At 47.8% G+C, this 15,054-nt stretch overlaps 1 protein-coding gene across 1 annotated transcript in view; it reads right to left on the reverse strand.

The window, feature by feature from the left end:
- XPO5 (exportin 5) overlaps positions 1 to 15,054 on the reverse strand; it is an 84,581-nt gene that overhangs the window by 14,186 nt on the left and 55,341 nt on the right. The window contains exon 16 of the mRNA XM_056554608.1: positions 3,679 to 3,714. Within this exon, the coding sequence (XP_056410583.1) occupies positions 3,679 to 3,714 (36 nt within the window). The remainder of the gene's footprint in view (positions 1 to 3,678; positions 3,715 to 15,054) is intronic.

The following is a 15,054-nucleotide window of genomic DNA, read 5'->3' on the forward strand; positions in this document are numbered from 1 at the left end:
TCCACCCCACACCCTCATCATCCACCCGGACCTCATCATCCACCCCACACCCTCATCATCCACCCGGACCTCCGTTACCTCACCCCACGCCCTCATCATCCACCCGGACCTCCGTTACCTCACCCCACGCCCTCATCATCCACCAGGATCTCGTCATCCACCCCACCTGTCATCATCCAACCCGGACCTCGTCATCCACCCTACACCCTCGTCATCCACCCGGACCTCCGTCACCTCACCCCACGCCCTCATCATCCACCCGGACCTCCTACACCCTCGTCATCCACCCGGACCTCCGTCACCTCACCCCACGCCCTCATCATCCACCCGGACCTCCTACACCCTCGTCATCCACCCGGACCTCCGTCACCTCACCCCACGCCCTCATCATCCACCCGGACCTCCTACACCCTCGTCATCCACCCGGACCTCCGTTACCTCACCCCACGCCCTCATCATCCACCCGGACCTCCGTCACCTCACCCCACGCCCTCATCATCCACCCGGACCTCCGTCACCTCACCCCACGCCCTCATCATCCACCCGGACCTCCTACACCCTCGTCATCCACCCGGACCTCCGTTACCTCACCCCACGCCCTCATCATCCACCCGGACCTCCGTCACCTCACCCCACGCCCTCATCATCCACCCGGACCTCCGTCACCTCACCCCACGCCCTCATCATCCACCCGGACCTCCTACACCCTCGTCATCCACCCGGACCTCCGTTACCTCACCCCACGCCCTCATCATCCACCCGGACCTCCGTCACCTCACCCCACGCCCTCATCATCCACCCGGACCTCCGTCACCTCACCCCACGCCCTCATCATCCACCCGGACCTCCTACACCCTCGTCATCCACCCGGACCTCCTACACCCTCGTCATCCACCCGGACCTCCGTTACCTCACCCCACGCCCTCGTCATCCACCCAGACCTCGTCGTCATCTCACTCGGACCCCCCCCCCCCGTCATCTCACCCGGACCCCCCCCCCCCCCCCCCCGTCATCTCACCCGGACCCCCCCCCCGCCCGTCATCTCACCCGGACCCCCCCCCCCGCCCGTCATCTCACCCGGACCCCCCCCCCCGCCCGTCATCTCACCCGGACCCCCCCCCCCCCCGCCCGTCATCTCACCCGGACCCCCCCCCCCCGCCCGTCATCTCACCCGGACCCCCCCCCCCCCCGCCCGTCATCTCACCCGGACCCCCCGCCCGTCATCTCACCCGGACCCCCCCCCCCCCGCCCGTCATCTCACCCCGGACCCCCCCCCCCCCGCCCGTCATCTCACCCGGACCCCCCCCCCCCCCCGCCCGTCCATCTCACCCGGACCCCCCCGCCCGTCATCTCACCCGGACCCCCCCCCCCCCCGCCCGTCATCTCACCCGGACCCCCCCCCCCGCCCGTCATCTCACCCGGACCCCCCCCCCCCCGTCATCTCACCCGGACCCCCCCCCCCCCCCCCCGTCATCTCTCCCGGAGACCCCCCCCACCCCCCCGTCATCTCTCCCGGAGACCCCCCCGTCTTCTCTCCCGGAGACCCCCCCCCCCCCCCCCGTCATCTCACCCGGACCCCCCCCCCCCCCCGTCATCTCACCCGGACCCCCCCCCCCCCCCGTCATCTCACCCGGAGCACCCCCCCCCGTCATCTCACCCGGAGCACCCCCCCCCGTCATCTCACCCGGAATCCCCCCCCCCCCCCCCCCCGTCATCTCTCCCGGAGACCCCCCCCACCCCCCCGTCATCTCTCCCGGAGACCCCCCCCACCCCCCCGTCATCTCTCCCGGACCCCCCCCCCCCCGTCATCTCACCCGGACCCCCCCCCCCCCGTCATCTCACCCGGACCCCCCCCCCCCGTCATCTCACCCGGACCCCCCCCCCCGTCATCTCACCCGGACCCCCCCCCCCCGTCATCTCACCCGGACCCCCCCCCGTCATCTCACCCAGACCCCCCCCCCCGTCATCTCACCCAGACCCCCCCCCCCCCCCGTCATCTCACCCAGACCCCCCCCCCCCCCGTCATCTCACCCCGGAGACCCCCCCACCCCCCCGTCATCTCTCCCGGAGACCCCCCCACCCCCCGTCATCTCTCCCGGAGACCCCCCCACCCCCCGTCATCTCACCCAGACCCCCCCCCCCTGTCATCTCACCCAGACCCCCCCCCCCGTCATCTCACCCCAGACCCCCCCCCCCGTCATCTCACCCGGAGCCCCCCCCCCGTCATCTCACCCGGACCCCCCCCCCCCCCCCGTCATCTCACCCGGACCCCCCCCCCCCCCGTCATCTCACCCGGACCCCCCCCCCCCGTCATCTCACCCGGACCCCCCCCCCCCCCCCCGTCATCTCACCCGGACCCCCCGTATGATCCATCTGGACTTCCGTCATCTCACCATAACCAGATCCGGAGAATCCCTACAGATCCTAATAATGGAGGAGCAGGCGTGACGCCGGACATTCTTCACTGCGCGACTCCGGGGGCCCCTGCCAGGAGAAAACAATCAATAGGGGAACCCCGACAGGAGAGAACAATCATATACTATATAGGGGACCCCCGACAGGAGAGAATCATATACTATATAGGGGACCCCCGACAGGAGAGAATCATATACTATATAGGGGGTACCCGACAGGAGAGATGATATACTATATAGGGGACCCCTGACAGTAGAGAGAACAATCATATACTATATAGGGGACCCCCGACAGGAGAGAATCATATACTATATAGGGGACCCCCCGACAGGAGATAATCATATACTATATAGGGGACCCCCGACAGGAGAGAATCATATACTATATAGGGGTACCCGACAGGAGAGATGATATACTATATAGGGGACCCCTGACAGTAGAGAGAACAATCATATACTATATAGGGGACCCCCGACAGGAGAGAATCATATACTATATAGGGGACCCCTGAAAGTAGAGATCAAATACTATATAGGGGACCCCCCGACAGTAGAGATCATATACTATATAGGGGACCCCCGACCCAGAGAACAATCATATACTATATAGGGGACCCCCGACAGGAGAGAACAATCATATACTATATAGGGGACCCCCGACAGGAGAGAGAACAATCATATACTATATAGGGGTACCCGACAGTAGAGATCATATACTATATAGGGGACCCCCGACCCAGAGAACAATCATATACTATATAGGGGACCCCCGACAAGAGAGATCATATACTATTTAGGGGACCCCCGACAGTAGAGATCATATACTATATAGGGGACCCCCGACCCAGAGAACAATCATATACTATATAGGGGATCCCCGACAAGAGAGATCATATACTATATAGGGGACCCCCGACAGGAGAGAGAACAATCATATACTATATAGGGGACCCCCGACAGGAGAGAGAAAACAATCATATACTATATAGGGGTCCCCTGACAGGAGAGAACAATCATATACTATATAAGGGACCCCCGACAAGAGAGATCATATACTATATAGGGGACCCCCGACAGGAGAGAACAATCATATACTATATAGGGGACCCCCGACAGGAGAGAGAACAATCATATACTATATAGGGGACCCCCGACAGGAGAGAGAAAACAATCATATACTATATAGGGGACCCCCGACAGGAGAGAGAAAACAATCATATACTATATAGGGGTCCAGACACAATCATTTTGGGAGGACTCATACCTGGTTACACAATTCAAAGGCCACAGCCGAGAAGAGCTGCAAAAAGATCGAAGCAGATAAATCAGTCATCAGCAATATCAGTAAACTCCCTAGTACAGGTCACCTGTCTAACCCAGGAAGAAGTACAGGTTACCTGTCTAACCCAGGAAGAAGTACAGTGCCGCCTACAAAAAAAACAAAATATACAAATCACCAGGTCCAGATGGCATTCACCCCCGTGTTCTAAAGGAATTAAGTGATGTAATAGACGGACCCCTATTTTTAATATTCAGGGACTCTATAGTGACAGGAACTGTTCCCTAGGACTGGCGCATGGCAAATGTGGTGCCAATATTTAAAAAGGGGTCAAAAGGTGACCCCAGGAATTATAGACCTGTTAGTTTAACCTCTGTTGTATGTAAATTGTTTGAGGGTCTAAGAGATGCTATTTTGAAGTATCTTTATCAAAATAAATGTATGAGTCCATATCACATGGCTTTATGAGGGATCGGTCCTGTCACCTGATCAGATTTTATGAGGAGGCGAGCTCCAGACTGGACCAGGGGCAATCGCTGGATGTCGTATATCTGGATTTTTCCAAAGCATTTGATCCGGTGCCACATAAAAGATTGGTGCATAAAATGAGAAGGATCGGTGGATCGGAGGGTGGTTATTAATGGTATTTATTCTGATTGGGTGACTGTTACTAGTGGGGACCACAGGGGTCCGTCTTGGGTCCTATTCTATTTAATATATTTATTACTGACCTTGAAGAGGGGTTGAATAGTAAAGTAGCAATCTTTGCAGATGATACTAAACTCTGTAAAGCAGTAAACACAATAGAGGACAGTGCACTGTGTATAGTAAACAACGCTATAGAGGATAGAGCACTGTGTATAGTAGATAACACAACAGAAGACTGCACACTGTATATAGTAGATAACACTATAGAGGACAGTGCACTATTACAGGTTTGGGCCTAGAAGTGGCAGATGAGGTTAAACACTGATAAATGTAAAGGTTATGCACATGGGGAGGAAAAATCCGGACTGGGATTATGTACTAAATGGGAGAACACTTGGGACGACTGACGTGGAAAAGGACTTGGGAGTCTTAGTTAACAGTAAATTTAGCTGTAGTGACCAGTGTCAGGCAGCTGCTGCCAAGGCAAATAAAATCATGGGGGGCATCAATAGGGGCATAGATGCCCACAACAAGGAAATAATTCTACCGCTGTACAAATCACTAGTCAGACTGCACATAGAATACTGTGTACAGTACTGGTCAGACCCCACATAGAATACTGTGTACAGTACTGGTCAGACCCCACAGAATACTGTGTACAGTACTGGTCAGACCCCACATAGAATACTGTGTACAGTACTGGTCAGACCCCACATGGAATACTGTGTACAGTACTGTCAGACCCCACATAGAATACTGTATACATTACTGGTCAGACCACACATAGAATACTGTGTACAGCACTGGTCAGACCACACATGGAATACTGTGTACAGTACTGGTCAGACCCCACATAGAATACTGTATACATTACTGGTCAGACCCCACATAGAATACTGTGTACAGTACTGGTCAGACCACACATAGAATACTGTGTACAGTACTGGTCAGACCACACATAGAATACTGTGTACAGTACTGGTCAGACCACACATAGAATACAGTGTACAGTACTGGTCAGACCACACATAGAATACTGTGTACAGTACCGGTCAGACCACACATAGAATACTGTGTACAGTACCGGTCAGACCACACATAGAATACTGTGTACAGTACCGGTCAGACGACACATAGAATACTGTGTACAGTACCGGTCAGACGACACATAGAATACTGTGTACAGTACCGGTCAGACGACACATAGAATACTGTGTACAGTACTGGTCAGACCACACATGGAATACTGTGTACAGTACTGGTCAGACCACACATGGAATACTGTGTACAGTACTGGTCAGACCACACATGGAATACTGTGTACAGTACTGGTCAGACCACACATGGAATACTGTGTACAGTACTGGTCAGACCACACATAGAATACTGTGTACAGTACCGGTCAGACCACACATAAAATACTGTGTACAGTACCGGTCAGACCACACATAGAATACTGTGTACAGTACTGGTCAGACCCCACATGGAATACTGTATACATTACTGGTCAGACCACACATAGAATACTGTGTACAGTACTGGTCAGACCACACATGGAATACTGTGTACAGTACTGGTCAGACCCCACATAGAATACTGTATACATTACTGGTCAGACCCCACATAGAATACTGTGTACAGTACTGGTCAGACCACACATAGAATACTGTGTACAGTACTGGTCAGACCACACATAGAATACTGTGTACAGTACTGGTCAGACCACACATAGAATACAGTGTACAGTACTGGTCAGACCACACATAGAATACTGTGTACAGTACCGGTCAGACCACACATAGAATACTGTGTACAGTACCGGTCAGACCACACATAGAATACTGTGTACAGTACCGGTCAGACGACACATAGAATACTGTGTACAGTACCGGTCAGACGACACATAGAATACTGTGTACAGTACTGGTCAGACCACACATGGAATACTGTGTACAGTACTGGTCAGACCACACATGGAATACTGTGTACAGTACTGGTCAGACCACACATAGAATACTGTGTACAGTACTGGTCAGACCACACATAAAATACTGTGTACAGTACCGGTCAGACCACACATAGAATACTGTGTACAGTACCGGTCAGACCACACATAGAATACTGTGTACAGTACCGGTCAGACCACACATCGAATACTGTGTACAGTACCGGTCAGACCACACATCGAATACTGTGTACAGTACCGGTCAGACGACACATAGAATACTGTGTACAGTACCGGTCAGACGACACATAGAATACTGTGTACAGTACTGGTCAGACCACACATAGAATACTGTGTACAGTACTGGGCACCAGTGTACAAGAAAGATATAGTGGAGCTGGAGAGGATTCAAAGACGGGAAACCAGAGTAAGGCTGGGTCCACACTACGTTTTGTCCCATACGGGAGCGCATACGGCAGGAGGGAGCTAAAACCTCGCGCTCCCGTATGTGACCGTATGCGCTCCCGTATGCCATTCACTTCAATGAGCCGACCGGAGTGAAACGTTCGGTCCGGTCGGCTCATTTTTGCGCCGTATGCGCTTTTACAACCGGACCTAAAACCGTGGTTGACCACAGTTTTAGGTCCGGTTGTAAAAGCGCATACGGTGCAAAAATGAGCCGACCGGACCGAACGTTTCACTCCGGTCGGCTCATTGAAGTGAATGGCATACGGGAGCGCATACGGTCACATACGGGAGCGCGAGGTTTTAGCTCCCTCCTGCCGTATGCGCTCCCGTATGGGACAAAACGTAGTGTGGACCCAGCCTAATACGGGGAATGGGAGGACTACAGTACCCAGAAAGATAATCAAAATTAGGTTTATTTAGTTTAGAAAAAAGAAGGATTAGGGGGGGAACTAATAACTATGTATAAATATATCAGGGGACAGTACAGAGATCTCTCCATGATCTATTTATACCCAGGACTGTATATATAACAAGGGGATGACCTAATAATATATATAATATATCAGGACATTACAGAGATCTCTCCATGATCTATTTATACCCAGGACTGTATATATAACAAGGAGGTGACCAAATAATATATATAATATATCAGGACAGTACAGAGATCTCTCCATGATCTATTTATACCCAGGACTGTATATATAACAAGGAGGTGACCTAATAATATATATAATATATCAGGACAGTACAGAGATCTCTCCATGATCTATTTATACCCAGGACTGTATATATAACAAGGAGGTGACCTAATAATATATATAATATATCAGGACAGTACAGAGATCTCTCCATGATCTATTTATACCCAGGACTGTATATATAACAAGGAGGTGACCTAATAATATATATAATATATCAGGACAGTACAGAGATCCCTCCATGATATATTTATACCCAGGACTGTATATATAACAAGGAGGTGACCTAATAATATATATAATATATCAGGACAGTACAGAGATCTCTCCATGATCTATTTATACCCAGGACTGTATATATAACAAGGAGGTGACCAAATAATATATATAATATATCAGGACAGTACAGAGATCTCTCTATGATCTATTTATACCCAGGACTGTATATATAACAAGGAGGAGACCTAATAATATATATATCTCAGGACAGTACAGAGATCTCTCCATGATCTATTTATACCCAGGACTGTATATATAACAAGGAGGTGACCTAATAATATATATAATATATCAGGACAGTACAGAGATCTCTCCATGATCTATTTATACCCAGGACTGTATATATAACAAGGAGGTGACCTAATAATATATATAATATATCAGGACAGTACAGAGATCTCTCCATGATCTATTTATACCCAGGACTGTATATATAACAAGGAGGTGACCTAATAATATATATAATATATCAGGACAGTACAGAGATCTCTCCATGATCTATTTATACCCAGGACTGTATATTTAACAAGGAGGTGACCTAATAATATATATAATATATCAGGACAGTACAGAGATCTCTCCATGATCTATTTATACCCAGGACTGTATATATAACAAGGAGGTGACCAAATAATATATATAATATATCAGGACAATACAGAGATCTCTCCATGATCTATTTATACCCAGGACTGTATATATAACAAGGAGGTGACCTAATAATATATATAATATATCAGGACAGTACAGAGATCTCTCCATGATCTCTTTATACCCAGGACTGTATATATAACAAGGAGGTGACCTAATAATATATATAATATATCAGGACAGTACAGAGATCTCTCCATGATCTATTTATACCCAGGACTGTATATATAACAAGGAGGTGACCTAATAATATATATAATATATCAGGACAGTACAGAGATCTCTCCATGATCTATTTATACCCAGGACTGTATAACAAGGAGGTGACCTAATAATATATATAATATATCAGGTCTGTATATATAACAAGGGGGCATCCTCTATGTCTACAGGAAAGAAGGTTTCTACACCAGCACAGACGGGTTCTTTACTGTAAGAGCAGTGAGACTGTGGAATTCTCTCCCGGAGGAGGTGTCATGGGGAACTCTGTAGTAGAATATAAAAGGGTCTGGATGTATTTTTGGAGAATAATAACATCGCTGGTTATGTATACTAGATTTATAGGGACAGAACGCTGATCCAGGGATTTATTCTGATATTTGGAGTTGGGAAGGAGTTTTTACCTCTAGTGTGAGGGTTTTTGCCTCCTCTGGATCAGTAGAGACTCATTAGGGATATAGGTTGAACTTGATGGACTCTCGTCTATTTTCAACCTTATGAACTGTGTTACTAGATCATCATCATCACCATCAATACAGTGCGGCAAACAAGTATTTAGTCAGCCCCCAATTGTTCTCCCCCTTATAAAGATGAGGCTGTAATTATCAATATAGGTTATAACCTCAACTATGAGACAGAATGAGAAAAATCCATAAATCACATTGTCTGATTATTATAGAATTTATCTGCAAATTATGGTGGAAGATAAGTATTTGGTCAATAACAAAAGTTCATCTCAATACTTTGTTATATCCCCTTTGTTGGTAATGACAGAGGTCACATGATTTCTGTCTTCACAAGGTTCTCACACACTGTTGGTAATGACAGAGGTCACATGATTTCTGTCTTCACAAGGTTCTCACACACTGTTGGTAATGATAGAGGTCACATGTTTTCTGTCTTGACAAGGTTCTCACACGCTGTTGGTAATGACAGAGGTCACATGTTTTCTGTCTTCACAAGGTTCTCACACACTGTTGGTAATGACAGAGGTCACATGTTTTCTGTCTTCACAAGGTTCTCACACACTGTTGGTAATGACAGGTCACATGATTTCTGTCTTCACAAGGTTCTCACACACTGTTGGTAATGACAGAGGTCACATGATTTCTGTATTCACAAGGTTCTCACACACTGTTGGTAATGACAGGTCACATGATTTCTGTCTTCACAAGGTTCTCACACACTGTTGGTAATGACAGAGGTCACATGATTTCTGCCTTCACAAGGTTCTCACACACTGTTGGTAAAGATAGAGGTCACATGTTTTCTGTCTTCACAAGGTTCTCACACACTGTTGGTAATGATAGAGGTCACATGTTTTCTGTCTTCACAAGGTTCTCACAAACTGTTGGTAATGACAGAGGTCACATGTTTTCTGTCTTCACAAGGTTCTCACACACTGTTGCTGGTATTTTGGCCCATTCCTCCATGCAGATCTCCTCTAGAGCAGTGATGTTTTGGGGCTGTCGCTGGGCAACACAGACTTTCAACTCCCTCCAAAGGTGTTTTATGGGGTTGAGATCTGGAGACTGGCTAGGCCACTCCAGGACCTTGAAATGCTTTTTACGAAGCCACTCCTTCGTTGCCCGGGCGGTGTGTTTGGGATCATTGTCATGCTTAAAGACCCAGCCACGTTTCATCTTCAATGCCCTTGCTGATGGAAGGAGGTTTTCACTCAAAATCTCATGATACATGGCCCCATTCATTCTTTCCTTTACACAAATCATTCGTCCTGGTCTCTTTGCTGAAATACAGCCCCAAACATGATGTTTCCAGCCCCCCCCCCCCCCCCCATGCTTCACAGTAGGTATGGTGTTCTTTTAATGCAACTCGTATTCTTTCTCCCCCAAACACGACGAGTTGAGTTTTTACCAAGAAGTTCTACTTTGGGTTCATCTGACCATATGACATTCTCCCAATCCTCTTCTGGATCATCCAAATGCTCTATAGCAAACTTCAGACGGGCCCGGACATGTACTGGCTTAAGCAGGGGGACACGTCTGGCAATGCATGATTTGTGTCCCTGGTGGTGTAGTGTGTTACTGATGGCAGCCTTTGTTACTTTGGTCCCAGCTCTCTGCAGGTCATTCACTAGATCCCCCCCCGTGTGGTTCTGGGATTTTTTCTCACCGTTCTTGTGATCATTTTGACACCACGGGGTGAGATCTTGCGTGGAGCCCCAGATGGAGGGAGATTATCAGTGGTCTTGTTTGTCTTCCATTTTCTAATAATTGCTCCCACAGTTGATTTCTTCACACCAAGCTGCTTGCCTATTGCAGATTCAGTCTTCCCAGCCTGGTGCAGGGCTACAATCTTGTTTTTGGTGTCCTTCGCCAGCTCTTTGGTCTTGGCAATAGTAGAGTTTGGTGTGTGACTGTTTGAGGTTGTGGACAGGTATCTTTTATACCAATAAGATCAAACAGGAGCCATTAATACCTGTAACAAGTGGAGAACAGAGGAGACTCTTAACCCCTTCATGACCCGGGGTTTTTCAGTTTTTGCACTTTTTTTCCTCCTCACCTTTAAAAAATCATAACTCTTTCAATTTTGCACCTAATATTCCATATTATGGCTTATTTTTTGTGCCACCAATTCTACTTTGTAATGACATCAGTCATTTTACCCAAAAAATCGAAACGGAAAAATAAAATCATCGTGCGATGAAATTGAAGAAAAAACACAATTTTGTAACTTTTGGGGGGCTTTCGTTTCTACGCAGTGTATTTTACGGTAAAAGTGACACCTTATCATTATTCTGTAGGTCCATACGATTAAAATGATCCCCGACTTATATAGGTTTGATATTGTCGGACTTCTGGAAAAAATCATAACTACATGCAGGAAAATCTATACGTTTAAAATTGTCATCTTCTGACCCCTATAACTTTTTTATTTTTCCACGTATGGGGCGGTATGAGGGCTCATTTTTTGCTCCATGATCTGAAGTTTTTAGCGGTACAGTTTTTGTAATGACCGGACTTTTTGATCACTTTTTATAAATTCTTTCATGATATAAAAAATGACCAAAAATACGCTATTTTAATTTGGACATTTCCGCACGTGGAAATACCACATGTGTTTATTTTTATTTACACTTTTTTTTAAATGGGAAAAAGGGGGTGATTCTTACTTTTATTATGGAAGGGGTTAAATGATCTTTAACTTTTCTTTGCAATGTTAAAGGAAACTACAACAGTGAACACACTGATCATTGGTATCCCATAGGAGACTATAACACTGCACACACTGATCATTGTTATCCCATAGGAGACTATAACACTGCACACACTGATCATTGTTATCCCATAGGAGACTATAACACTGCACACACTGATCATGGTTTTTACATTGCTTTACATTGATCAATGGTTTTTCATAGGAAACCATTGATCAATGATTCTGCCGCTTGACTGCTCATGACTGGATCTCAGGCACTTAGCAGTCATTCGGTGATCGGACACCAGGAGGCAGGTAATGGGAACCTCCTTGCGTCCTACAGCTGTTCGGGATGCCGCCATTTCACTGCGGCGATCCCGAACAGCCCCCTGAGCTAACCGGCACTTATTAACTTTCACTTTAGGTGCTGCGCATCAAAAGGGCACAGCGATCAGTGCTGCCCGCCATTAGCCACGGGTCCCGGCCGTTGCTAGGTGCCGGGATCGACCCGCTATGATGCTGTGGCCCCGTGTTATAGAATGGGAGCCGACCCATGACGTACATGTATATCATGGGTGGGGAAAGGGTTAAAGAAGAAGTTACAGGTCTGTGAGGGAGAAATCTTCTGGTTTGTAGATGACCAAATACTTATTTTCCACCATAATTTGCAGATAAATTCTTTAATAATCGGACAATGCAGGGGTGTGGAAATTAAAAAACAAAACTAAAGCTGAACACAATCTACTTGTCCCTCAAGAGAATCCACTTGTCCTGGTAGATAAAATAATTTCAACCAAAATAGTCTGATCCCCCCCACTAGACCCCCAGGGATGGATATAAGATCCTTTAGACACTGCTGACAGCGGAGATCTAATGGTTAATAGGTGATCGCATTAAGTCAGGATATTAGCGGGGGGAGAGCTGTATCTCCTCTTACCCCCCAGATAAGCCCAGATAAGTCCAGATGTAACTTTTTGATCACCTTATAAAACATTTCTCATATGAAGTGACCAAAAATGAACAATTCTGGACAATTATTTACATTTCCACCGTTCCCCGTACGATTTAATTAACATCATATTTTAATAGTCTGGACATTTCCACATGCAGCGATATCACTTATGTTTATTTTTGTACATTATTTTTATTTAAAGAAAATTGGAAACTTTTATTAGGAAAGGGGCTTATTCACATGTATACGCACTTTATAAAATATTTTAATCACTATTTAATAGTGATCAATAGGGACTTATGTGTTACTGGGGGGGGGGGGGGTTCTGCTTCTCCAGTTTATGTGCTGCATTTTGTGTCAGAAAATGCTGGAAGTTGCATTTAGTTACTAGATAACTACAACTCCCAGCATGCCCTGATACAGCCTATGGTTGTGTGGGTGTTGCAGCAGGTTGCACTGTATAGTACAGTTAAGGTTATTGTGTAACATGCTGGGAGTTGTAGTTTTGGTTTGTGTCAGCTGCAGAGCCATAGTCTGTGTCAGGGAATACTGGGAATTACAGTTAGTAACTACAACACCCAGCATGCCCTGATGCAGCCTATAGCTCTGCAGCTGACCCGAACCAAAACTACAACTCCCAGCATGTTGCACTTTATAGTTCTACAGTTTAGGTTATGGTGCAACATGCTGGGAGTTGTAGTTTTGGTTCGGGTGTGTTTGCGTGCATCCGTGGGGCTCTTGGTCGTCGGGTGAGTATGAAGGGGGGGATTCTGGGGGTGCAATTTAGTGCGGGGGCCACTAAAAATAAAGAAAATTAGATGGTACAACTGCCCTAATCCCCGACGTGACAGTCCGCTCCTATACAAAACATTCATACATACACATATCATACATACTCCAGCCACTGCCCCCATATCATACATACACATATCATACATGCACCAGCCACTGCCCCCATATCATACATATATACACACCCCCGCCACTGCCCCCCCCCACATCATACATTACATACACACATACACTCACACCATACATATACACATATCATACATGCACCAGACACTGCCCCCATATCATACATACACATATCATACATACACACACACCCCCAGCCACTGCCCCCCCCCCACATCATACATTACATACACATCATACATACATCATACACTCACACCATACATACACCAGCCACTGCCCCCACATCATACATACACCCCCCCCCGCCACTGCCCCCCCACATCATACATTACATACACACATCACACATACATCATACACTCACACCATACATATACACCATACATATGCACACATCATACATAAACCTGCTGCTGCCCCCCATCATACATTACATACACACATCACACATACATCATACACTCACACCATACATATACACCATACATATGCACACATCATACATAAACCTGCTGCTGCCCCCCATCATACATTACATACACACATCACACATACACTCACACCATACATATACAACCACCCTTCCTGCCGCCTGTATTCTCGGCCTCCTCACCTGATCCGCCATGAGTGGACATCAGAGCTGTAGTCCCGGCCGGTGTGAGGTGACATTTCTGTCCTCTCCTCTCTCCCCTCCCCCCCGCTCTGTGTTTTCCTCGTGCAAACAAGCAACCGCCCCGTGGTGGATTAGGTCCTGTGGAGACAGATCAGGGGGAGGGGTAGAGCTGTGTGCGGGGGATGGAGCTGTGTGCGGGGGATGGAGCTGTGTGCGGGGGATGGAGCTGTGTGCGGGGGATGGAGCTGTGTGCGGGGGATGGAGCTGTGTGCGGGGGATGGAGCTGTGTGCGGGGGATGGAGCTGTGTGCGGGGGATGGAGCTGTGTGCGGGGGATGGAGCTGTGCACGGAGCCGTCTACATCCCTTCTCTCCCCCTGCTGTGTCTTCTGAGCTTCGTCCATCCTCCGGGAGGGGAGATAAGGGGGGTCTCTGCAGTCAGCTGGAGGCCGCCGCCCCCTCCATACACTCTGAGCCCCGGTGTGAGGTGGAGACTTCCATCCGCTCCTGCACCTCACACCGACATTACAGAAAAATAAGGGGGACGTCTGTCTGTCCGGCCCGATACAGGGCTAAATCTATAATCAATTCACCTGCCCCCAGCCCAAAACTACTTGTCCCGGGCGTCGGGCGATAGGATTTCCACATCCCTGCAATGTGATTTATGGATTTTTTCTCATAGTTGAGGTTATAACCTATGATGATAATTACAGCCTCATCTTTATAAGGGGGAGAACTATCATCAAACATGATCAATCATTCATCATCCAATCAATCATCCATCAATATCATCAAACATGATCAATC

This window comes from Hyla sarda, unplaced genomic scaffold (genome assembly GCF_029499605.1).
Source record: "Hyla sarda isolate aHylSar1 unplaced genomic scaffold, aHylSar1.hap1 scaffold_81, whole genome shotgun sequence".
In the NCBI taxonomy this organism is placed as follows: domain Eukaryota; kingdom Metazoa; phylum Chordata; class Amphibia; order Anura; family Hylidae; genus Hyla; species Hyla sarda.